General features: G+C 42.9%; 1 protein-coding gene across 1 annotated transcript in view; it reads left to right on the top strand.

The window, feature by feature from the left end:
- Positions 1–11,985, top strand: part of cacna1ab (calcium channel, voltage-dependent, P/Q type, alpha 1A subunit, b) — a 200,073-nt gene that overhangs the window by 127,966 nt on the left and 60,122 nt on the right. The window contains exons 30-32 of the mRNA XM_051672247.1: positions 59–223; positions 2,011–2,121; positions 2,398–2,481. Coding sequence (XP_051528207.1) covers positions 59–223; positions 2,011–2,121; positions 2,398–2,481 — 360 coding nt within the window. The remainder of the gene's footprint in view (positions 1–58; positions 224–2,010; positions 2,122–2,397; positions 2,482–11,985) is intronic.

The following is an 11,985-nucleotide window of genomic DNA, read 5'->3' as shown; positions in this document are numbered from 1 at the left end:
TGATCAGTATCATATCAGTTTCTTGTTTCATTGTTTTCTGTACTTCTCTTTCTTCCAGAGAGCCTGTATTGATTTTGCTATAAATGCCAAACCTCTAACACGCCACATGCCCCAGAACAAGCAAAGTTTTCAGTACCGAATGTGGCAGTTTGTGGTATCGCCTCCATTTGAGTACAGCATCATGGCTCTCATTGCGCTCAACACAATCGTCCTAATGATGAAGGTATGACCTCCTTCTTCTTCTAGACGTATCAGCAGGCCCACACAGAATCTGTGCACGCAGAACCCGTTTTTATTCAAAGTTCTACTCAATCTTCTGACTCTTGAGTGTTCGTTTATGACAATTAAGAACATGAAATAAGAATAAAAAGTAATAAAATAAATACAAATTAAAAAGTTGAAATGAATAAAAAAGAAAAAGAGTACAATGCGCTGAAGTTGACATGTAGCAAACACGCATCAATCAGCTATGAGCTCAAGACTAGACTCGAGGTTTTAATGTACCATGATAAATCGCGATTAATTACAGAAAACTATGCAATTAATTAGTTACATTTAAAATTAAATTAAATAAAGTTTTAATCGATCCTCAGCCATAATAATAATTAATAAAATTTATGGCAAAAAATATTCACATATATGAGGTTTGGTAAGTAAAGTCATTTTATTTCAGAGGATATTTTGTCAACAATAACGAAGATATCATCTTTCTTTCTTTCTTTCTTTTTTCTTTTTTTCCCCTTTTCTCTCAATTTGGAATGCCCAATTCCCACTACTTAGTAGGTCCTCGTGGTAGCGCGGTTACTCACCTCAATCCGGGTGGTGGAGGATAAATCTCAGTTGCCTCCGCTTCTGAGACCGTCAATCCACACATCTTATCACGTGACTCGTTGTGCATGACACCGCGGAGACTCACAGCATGTGGAGGCTCATGCTACTCTCGGCGATCCATGCACAACTTACCACGTCCCCAATGAGAGCGAGAACCACTAATCGCGACCACGAGGAGGTTACCCCATGTGAATCTACCCTCCCTAGCAACCGGGCCAATTTGGTTGCTTAGGAGACCTGGCTGGAGTCACTCAGCACACCTTATATGTGTGACATTAATTAGCTACTGCATATGAAGCGCTATTCAGAATGCATAACTTTTGTTGTGAATACACAGTTTCCTTAAAAACGCGCTACACGTAATGCAATATCCTAAACTGTCTTAAATGTGGAATAGAATTCAGTTCAAAAGTGTGAAGAATTCCATAACTTTGAATTGAATTCAAAGAAGCCAATACTGTACTTCAGTGTACTATGTTCATTATATAAATATATTAAAATTTCATCAAAAGACAAAAATTATGACTAAAATGAAAAACTAAAATTGACGCGATGGATGCATCACTGACTATAATAAGAGTGATATCCGGAGGCCTGGGTAACTCAGCGTGTATTGACGGTGACTACCACCCATGGAGTCGTGAGTTCAAATCCAGGGCGTGCTGAGTGACTCCAGCCAAGTCTCCTAAGCAACCAAATTGGCCCAGTTGCTAGGGAGGGTAGAGTCACATGGGTTAACCTCCTCGTGGTCACTATAATGTGGTTCTCGATCTCGGTGGGGCACGTGGTGAGTTGTGCATGGATGCCGCGGAGAATAGCATGAAGCCTCCACATGCGCTATGTAACACGCTCAACAATCCACGTGATAAGATGCGCGGATTGACGGTCTCAGACGTGGAGGCAACTGAGATTCGAGTCACTGCACCACCATGAGAACTTAGAGCGCATTGGGAATTGAGCATGCCAAATTGGGGAGAAAAGGGAGAAAATCACACAAAAAATAAATAAATAAGAGTGATATGCTTTTGACGAGCTACTCATGTCCGGTGTAGACAGGTATCTTCCCCCAAAATCAAAGCAATACATTTAATAACAAAAGTGCACAGATTCCTATCAGCAATGTCCTTGTGCATCAGTCAGTTTGAGGGCCTAAATTTTCTTAACTGTGTATGTTTTCAGTACAACGACGCCTCAAAGGCATATGATGAAGTCCTGAAGAACCTGAACATTGTGTTCACCATACTGTTCTTCATGGAGTGTGTTCTGAAAATCATTGCCTTTGGCCCCCAAGTAAGTCTCACTGAACACGCGTGTTCATACCTCACCGTATAATCTAAAGATATCAGCGATTATTCATTTATAAGCACTGTTACTAACAGTATTAAGACCTGAAGCATGTTTTCTTCTCAGAACCCCTTTAGAAAAATGCTCCATGGTGACAGCCATTTGACTGGCTACACTTCTTTAATAGTCTTTTCAATACAGGATTGGGTGAAACAGGCCCGTTCCTTGCTGAGAACTCCAAAGTGATTGGTTAACACATGTTCTCCTTTTGTTTCTCTGCAGAATTATTTCCGAGACGCATGGAATATTTTTGACTTCGTGTCTGTTCTCGGCAGCATCACAGATATTTTAGTGACAGAGCTAGGGGTAAGTGAACTCGCAGACAGGCCCAGTAAAAGTTTAGGAAGCAAGATTTCATCTTGTTTTGTGCACACGTTGGGACTGAATGGACAGATATCCACTAGACTTTAGTTAAATGATACTGTCATTGATTCTTACATTTGTAAAAAAGTAAAAAGTTGCATTCCTACACTCCTGAATACAGTTTTAATAATACTAGTATGCACTAAGTACATCAACTTATTTCGGTTCACTATGTTTTTAGAGTGGTTCCATTTAAAATGACTTTTAGTGACTGTCTATATCATAATGACACTAACATCTTATTTGGTTAACTTCCTGTACAATCTTCCACTTCAATGAAGGAATGCTCCGGGTTCAATACAAGTGAAGCTTAATTAACAGCATTTGTGGCATAATGTTGATTAGAACAACAAATAAGTTAAACTCTTTAAAAAGAAAAGAAGAGCAAAAGTCGCAGTTACAGTAAGAAGTGAATGGGGCCAGTAACATTAAAATACTCACTGTTTCAAAAGGATAGCCACTAGATGTAAACAATATGGGCCCTATTTTAAGAGCGCTATGCGATAAGTCATCCGTGCAAAGTCAATGGGCATGGCCATGAAGTTTAGGTATTTTTGTGCTAAGTTTAGGCGCAAGCGGGTTTGGGGAAATTGCGCGTGCAAAGCGCTAACGGGCTGGGTCAAATGCAGTTTTAATTCTGAGGTTCTACTCCGGTCTGCGTTATATGAAATAGTCCATTCCCTCAAGCACCAGCGATATAAACAAAAAAGACAGCACATTCATTAGGATTTAATAGTGTGAATGGACTGTATGAAATGAATTAGAAGAATAGAAATATGGATTTACTGTATGTAATTTTGTGCATTAACTGCATCCTTGTTGAATATCAAGCTTCTGTGACAATGACACGCTCCTTTTATACGCATGGAAAATGTAGTTCTCGGCAGGATTTGGATGTAGGCTCCGTTAAATGATAAAGAATATAAGTGTTATTAATCATATTGATCAAGTGTCACACAAATCATCTCTAGGATTAACAATGATTCCAGGTTAGGCTGTTGATTTTTGCATGCACTTCACTTCTACCGGTTGATTTTGCTTTAAAAGTACATTCATTTATTGAAACCCTAAATTCGAATAACACATCAAGCGAAACGAAAAGAGAATCAAAATAATGAAGTGGTCAAAAAATCCTATATAACCACTTCCTGTAAAATCCATACATTTTACTTTTTTCTCCGGACTTAAAAATCACTCTATGACAACAGGTGGAAAAATACCAATACAAATTAGATGATAAATACAATTGTAAATATATATATAATAAACCATGACCTCTAGAAAGTTTAACACAAATCTCATACTTTTTTGTTTCATAAAACAGATACAACAGTGATTGTCAGAGACATAATTTGATGTTCCACTATATTTTCAGAGTTTCAATATGAAATGTATTACCACCTGCCGGTTGAATCTCCAAACTGCAAATGCAGGAATTAAGTTCAGACTTTGCGCTGAAAACAGTCAATTACCTACTTCTCAGGAAATTAGCAAATTGCACTTTGCACCACTTTAAACACTCCCATCCAAGCCCACTTGCACTTTGCGCTGGCATGAAAATTAGATAAGAAGTCGTTGCGTGTTGCGCTTATCACGGTCATGAAAATAGAGTGCTATATGTGTTAACATGATTTTAGTGTGATAAAATCGCTTACTAACCTTATCTGTGTAAAGTTATATCCAGTTTTACAACTTGTTACTTTGACAACGAAACCCTGTAATCCTGGTATTGGATGTCAAATTACACTGATGAGGTTAGTAAGCAATGTTATCACACTAAAATCATAATGTTTACATCTTGTGGCTTGTGGCAATATTTAAAACAATATGAACTTTTGCATTTACATATTGGCCCCTATTCACTTCTATTGTAAGGCACTTTTTTGTATAAACGAGGGACAGTTATTTTTTTGTGACTATCAACATTGTGCCACAAATGCTGTTGATTGAACCCGGAATATTCCTTTAAGTGTTCATGCGATTGCTCAGTGTTGTGTGTGTTTTTTTTTTATTGGTGTTTGTGTGCAAATGTCAATGTTTGTGCTGGTTTGTTGTTGTGTCGTATCTGTGCTTCTTGGGTGCCTCGTCTTTAAAATGAGACAGAGGCGCTTTACTCTGATGTGTTACACTTAAATTTACAGGCTGTCCCAGTGGTCACATACATTACTATACAATCTGAATTGTATTTGTAAGGTGCTCAAATATACTGTAGCTTTTTAAAAATGCTTTATACGTCAAAAAAATCTTTCCTAATTTTTTACCGTCTGGTCAAAACCTCAATATCCCATTTGGCCACTGGAATAGCCTGAAAAGTGCCCAATACCCACGGTATCTGTGTTTGATTATTCAGCCTGTTGACTGTATCCATAATGACTTATTCCTGTTTTATCTTTTTACATGCTTTCTTTGTTCCTCTGATTTGTTGGCGATAAACCCATCCAATCCAAAACAAAACAAAAAAATGCACTATGAAACTCTCACATCTTCCATCTCATGTGTATCTATTCAAACCCCCCTCATACACTCACTGTACATGTACTGCAACAACACGTAGAATCTGGTTGGTTTGTAATTTTCTCTCGGCTTTTAATGCATCCCTTAACCCAAATGCCTCGCTCTTCCCTTCTTCAAAGCATGTGCTTCCAGTTTGATGACCCCTGACACCAGGGATGCTTGACAATCTGATTGCGAGCTTTCTCCCAAATGTTCACGTTGATGCTCATATACTTATTAGCAGCAATAAGGCTTGCAACACGCATACAGACACATGTACGCATTAAACCCACTCACAACAGGCCAAATTAGGTCAATTGAAATTACTTTATCATAATTAAAGGTATAGTTCACCCATTCATCATTTACTCATCCTCATGTTGTTCCGTGGAACGTAATAGGCAGATTGTATGTCTCAGTCACCATTCATTTTCATTGTATGGAGAGAAAAGAATTTGATTTATTTATTTTTTTTCAGTGAATGGTGACTGAGGCTAAGGTCCCATCCGCACTTATACATTTCATATGATAACGTAAAGATTTTGTTACGTTTACGCCTCTCGTCCACATTAGAACGCCGTTTTCCTCCACCGAAAACAGCGTATTTCGAAAAAGCTCTAGGGTAATTATAGTTTTGAATTTTTTATGTAGTTTTTATTTCTATTTTATATTCAATTTGTCATTGCAATTCAGTTTAGTTTTTATTGGTTTTCACAGTTTGTCTGTTAGTTTTAGTTTATTTTTCATTTTCCCAGTTTCTGTTTAGTTAGTTTTTATTTTAGTTTTATGTTTAGTATTTTTTTATGGCAGCCAAAGCTGAGCTTTTACTGGTGTAATTTAAAAAGTCTAAAATAATTTCATTTCTCAGGGCATTCTTGTGTTACCTCTATCTAGTGGTATTTTTTTAATGTTTAATGTGGATTGTAAATGTTATAATATAGGGTGAATATGGGTAAAGTGACAAAGGACATTTAAGATTGATCCCGTTATATCCCAATGTTTTTCCATAAATTATTATAAATCTTTACTAAACTAATCTTTGGGGAGTAAACATTTAAAGGGATAGTTCACCCAAAAAGGCAAATTCTCTCATCATTTACTCACCCTCATGTCATCCCAGATGTGTATGACTTTCTTTCTTCTGCTGAACACAAACAAAGATTTTTAGAAGAATATTTCAGCTCTGTAGGTTCATACAATGCAAGCAAATGGTGACCAGAGCTTTGAACCTCCAAAAAGCACATAAAGATGGCATATAAGTAATACAAAAGACTTCAGTGGTTTAATCCATGTCTTTAGAAGATAATAGGTGTAGGTGAGAAACAGATCAATATTTAAGTCCTTTTTAACAGTAAATCTTGACATCAGCAGTCTCATTGGCAATCATGATTTCAAGCTTGATTATATTTTCCAGTGCCATCTAGCGTTCTGCGAACTCTACTAATAAGTGTAATCGAGCTTGAAAACATTATCATTCCTGTAGACTGCAAATGCAAAATGTACAGTGAAAAAGGTCCGTTCTCACCCAAAACAGATTAGATCACTTTGGAAGACATGGATTTAACAAGTTATGGATTACTTTTATGCTGCCTCTATGTGCTTTGGGCACCATTCACTTGCATTGTATGGACCTACAGAGCTGGGATACAGTATTTTTCTAAAAATCTTCGTTTGTGTTCAGCAAAAGAAAGAAAGTCATACACATCTGGTATGGCATGAGGATGAATAAGAGATGACACTTTTAATTTTTGGGTCAATTATCCCTTTATCTTTTTGAAGTTTTAAATTGATGATTTTACTCATTTCATGACCACTGGTGGGAAAAGCAGTATTAAAGAAAATGACTTTAGCCATTCTAGAAATTACCCAGGCTCAGCAGTTGGATTAGCCACTCCACCATCTTTCCAAAACGCAGCACTCCAAAGATACTAAATGAGCTTTAATGATACCGACACTGAGCAGAAACATTTGTCAAAAACAACACCAGCAAAACAGCGCCCTCAACTGACAACTGTTATGACATAAAAATGGCATTTAGCCTCATTATACCACGGGTCTGTTGAATGCTTGATTCTGATTGGTTTATGGACATTCTAAGGTGTGCAATAATTTTTCCAGTAAACGCACGGCTATAAAGTAGTTCCAAGCCGCATAACGGTTCCATATCACTCTGCCAAATTATTTCAATTAATTCAAAGAGCCCTACAGGATGCCACAACTAAATAACCAATTACAACAAAGACATTGGTTTAAGTAAATCAGTTAAGAACATCAAACAATGTCTAAAATATCCTACATTTATTTCGGTTTCGCTTAAAGTGAGCCCTCGCGCTCCCTCGTCTCACCCGCACTTACACACGCTCACACACGCTCACGCTCAAAACCGCCATTCGCCACTAAGTGGCGGTGACGTCACCACAATGCTTGTGCCAGGCTATGTGCACCATGAGGCCACATGAAGTGTCGAAAGCCCGCTGGCAGGATGTCACGGGGCAGACCCGGATGCCACAGGTCAACTGACTGAGACGACTGGCTGATGGACCCCCTGTGCCCCCTACTGTGCCAACTTGCTGTGCTTTTGCCACCCAACGCTCCGCTCATTGTTGTGAGCGTCGCTCCTCCGCCCTCCGTTGTTGTTGGAGGGAGACTGCCTCCAACTGCCCAGTAGTGTCCTTCACGAGCCTCCTCCACAGAGGCCGATCTTGACACTGCTGGTACCAGTCAGCGGCAAGTCCACTCAGCTCCAGATCCTCCTGTACCACATCACTCCATCTCCTCTCCAACCCGTGCTGCACCCGTTTAGCCCCCTCAATCCGGCCGAACAAAAGCTGATTAGGCATGCGGTGGCTGGGCATGCGGGCTACATGGTCCAGCCAATGCAGCCATGCCTGCCGGAGTAGCACACCAATGGGACTTTGTCCAGATCTTTCAAGGATTTGTGAGCTCCTCACACAATCCAGCCTGGTTAAACCCAGGATGGATCGTAGGCAGGTCAGCCTAAATGTTTCTAACCGGCGAAGATGTTCCATTAACCGGGTCCACGTTTCGCAAGCGTAGAGAAGGGAGGGAACGACCATGGCCGAGAAGACCTGAAGTTTCGTGCGGAGCAACAGAGCAGGTAGCATCCACACAGCGTTACGAGTGATTCAGAGTGAGACCTCCGCTGCTAAATCGGAGCCGGTCATGAGCACACTGCCCAGGTATGGGAAACTCTCCACTTTCTCCACAACTGCTCTATCACCAATTGGGAGTTGGGGGGTGGAGTGTCCGATGGTACAAAATACCCAGGCAGGTGCTTAGTTTTGGTGGGGCTGATGGTAAGGCCCCACCTCTTAGTAGCAAGCTCCAGGTTCAGCAGCAGCACCCCCAACTCCTCCTCTGAGTGAGCAGCAATTACCAGATCATCGGCATACATCACATGTTGAGCAAAAGGGAGCCATCCCTTGACCGCACCCAGGCATCGATCAGCCTCCCATTGTATCTATACCAGATGGAAATTCCTCCGGTACAGCTATTGAAGGCTTCATGAACTATGTGGTCAAAATAGATGTTAAATAATGTGGGAGCAAGAGGACATCCCTGTCGCACCCCAAGGTGTACAGAGGATGGCTCTGACTCCCGGCCATGTTGTTTTACCCGTGCCCGCTCACCATCATGAAGGTCCTTAATGATCACGAGCAGAGGGTCAGGGACTCCGAAAGCATGAAGAACAACCCAGAGCCCAGGCCTACTGATGGTATCATAGCCCTTGACAAGGTCAATAAAGCAGAGATGTAGGTCTTGTTGGAATTCCCTACACCTCTGCTGTAGCAGACGGACAGAAAATATGGCATCCGTGCAGGACCGCCCTTTCCTGAAACCACATTGGGGCTCTGCAAGCCTCTCCTCAGCGTGCCTAGCGTGGCGATATTGAATAATCCTTGCCAGGACCTTTCCCGGCACACTGAGGAGTGAGATGCCCCTGTAGTTGTTACAGTCTGTGCGGTCCCCTTTCTTAAAGAGGGGGACCACCAGGGCATCCTTCCAATCCTGCAGAACCTGTCCAGTGGTCCAGACTGTTGTTATGATGTCATGTAGGGCAGTCTGTGCACAAACGCCACCCTCCCTCAGCATTTCGCCTGGGAGATCACCTCTGCCCGGTGCCTTTCCCAGTCTCAGACTCTAGATTACCTTCAGTACTTCCTCAACAGATGGCACCTCAGCCAACCACTCACAGGGGGTGACTTCTTCCTCCAATATTTGAGGCACCGCAGCCTCGGCAGGGTCATCCCCACTTTGTCCCACGTTGTTTTCCTGGCTGAGGATTTCCACTCCCCCAGGACCTCACAGCAATGCTCAGAAAATCAGCAAACCTGTTCCTGGTGGTCGGAGATTGAATCACCGTTCTTTCCCCTAATGATGGTAATAGGTGTGGCACTGCAGGTTACTTTTTTAATGTAATTAAAGAGCGATTTGTGATCACGGGCCGCTGAGGAAAACTCCATCTCCTTAGCAACCCGCAACAACCATCCATCCTTGCAGCGCCTCACGGCTCTCTGAACCTCAGAACGAAGGCTGCGGTAAGCTTCCTCATTCTCCGACGTGGGATGCTGTAGCCGATGAGAGTGAGCCTGTCACTTTTTCTCAGCCAGCTTTAACACCTCCTCTGTCAGCCAGGGTCTCTGGGGAGGTCTGGGCTGTGTACCCAAAGCAGCCATTGCAGCTGTATAAGTCACAATCCTAAACCTTGCCCATTTCCACTCGACATCTGGAGGATTGGGGGACGATGCAAAACCCAGCCGCAAGCGATGATGAAATTCTCGCTTGCAACTTTCATCAGCTAGCTGAGACCATGCCACTAAGGGTTTGAATGGGGACCTGGGTATACACCCACCACCGGAGTGGAAGAATGGCAGGCACATCTTACAGATGACAAGTCGATGGTCAGTGGTCAGATCAGCTCCACGGTAGGTCCTGGTGTCAAGGACATGTGCCTGCAACCACTGTTCTGTCACTATGTAGTCCAGCAGATGTTCTTGCTTGGACCCGGCATGCATCCATGATATAGTGTGGATGCGCCGATGCTGGAATAGCGTGTTGGTAATTACAAGCCCATGGGCTGCACAAAAATCTAGCAGCCTCCTGCTGTTGTTATTGAGCTGATCTGGCCCATGCCTTCCAATCACTCCAGACCAGGTGCCAGCATCCTGGCCAACTCTGGCATTGAAGTCACCCAACAAGATGACTCTATCCCGAGGGGCCACTTTAGCTAGCACCTGTGACAGGAGGTCATAGAAGGCATCTGACTCATCGGCCCTGCCTGCATCCCTCCACGGATGTTCGTCTTCAGTCGGGGCATAAGTAACTACGACCACGACTCCTCGCCTCTGGTTGATGGGAAGGCGAGCCCAAAGTATCCTGAGGCTTACAGCTTCCCACACCTCACCGCCATGCTCCCATGCTCCCTTCATTATTTTGTTCAGAAGAAGAGCCACTCCCTGTTGTTTGACAGTCTCCTGCCCCGAGTAGAGGACTGTCCACCCCTCATGGTGGCAGGAGCCAGAGCCAGTCCACCGGACCTCCTGAATACCACAGAGATCCAGGCGGTACTGGTCCAGCTCCCGACAGATGAGTGGCAGCCTCTCCTCCGCAGTGAGCATTCTAACATCCACGTGGCCATCCGAAGTGGTTTTTTGTTGTTTCTGGAGGAGTCCCGAGGGTAAGAATTCAGTCTCCTGGCTCCGCCAAATGGGGTTTGGCGAGGAGACATCATAGACGCCTGTCCCACCAGGGCCTCCGGTACAAGCTTAATAAGTTCTTTACATCATAGTTTAGTGGTAGTTAATTGAAGGTGGAGGGGTTACCAGCCCCTCGCATCCGTCCAGAGCCCCCATTTGGCCGCTGTGGTGGTTACAAACGCCATGAGGGGAAAGGCCAATCGGAATTGGACCTCCCCCCACAGCACTGTCCAAGACAGCGTTGCCCGTCCGGCACCACGAGGAGGTAGGGGGTTGTTTGCCGGACACACACACACACACACACACACACACACACACACACACACACATAGAGACCCGAGTCGCGACCAACAAACAGAGCCGCACCCCCACGACTTGATCAATACAACAGTTTCTATTATTCGAAATAACTTGTAATATGTGCAACTTTTAATGATTCAATGTATTTCGCCCTGATCAGCCTCACATGGCGATAGTGGAAAGCACCGTTGGCTACCCATCCACCTCTCTTTCGCTCTCACACAAACTCTCTCAGGAGCAAAGTCAGCGCACCCTCGCGATGCAGTGGGATTGTAAACAGTTGTTTAGCAATGGAAAAGCTGTACAAGAATGGCGACGCTCGCTGCTGCTGAGAAGTGCTTAAACGTACATCTTGGTGATTTTTAAGCGATGTTACTTCTAACGAGAGCTGCAACAAATAAAGGTAATCCCAGAAGTGATCTCCCTCAGTTTTTGAGTTTCTCTCTTTCAGTCCCTCAAATACACACACACACACACACACAAACTCTCACACACACACACGCACTACCTTATTACTCCAATAAGTGCTCCATTAAAGCAGCGCAAGCCTCGCAATACTCCGTTACTAGTTCTAAAGTGATGTTTTCGAACTAGCAACGAAGGCTTGAGCTGTATTAAAGCAAGATGCTGAATCTGTGGCGGAAGAAAGTAGTTCCACTCACAAGAGCATTTTATGGACGAAAACCAGAAAATGTCTTGAGATAAAACCCTGAACGATGTCTTAAGGTGTGGTAACCTTGGTATAAGCGGTATAATTATACTCTGCTGCGCGTCGTGACCGCATTACCACTTTGGGTGTGCATTATTTATCGATAATTCAATTGTCCATCGTCAGTTATTCCTTACATAATTCGCTACAACTACAATTCTTTGAGAATGTGAAAAATTATTGACAGGCAGAGACCGCGGCCCGTGGACACATTTTTATTTGCTGTTT

Source organism: Myxocyprinus asiaticus, chromosome 35 (genome assembly GCF_019703515.2).
Source record: "Myxocyprinus asiaticus isolate MX2 ecotype Aquarium Trade chromosome 35, UBuf_Myxa_2, whole genome shotgun sequence".
NCBI lineage: Eukaryota > Metazoa > Chordata > Actinopteri > Cypriniformes > Catostomidae > Myxocyprinus > Myxocyprinus asiaticus.
This window is presented reverse-complemented; position numbering and strand designations above follow the sequence as displayed.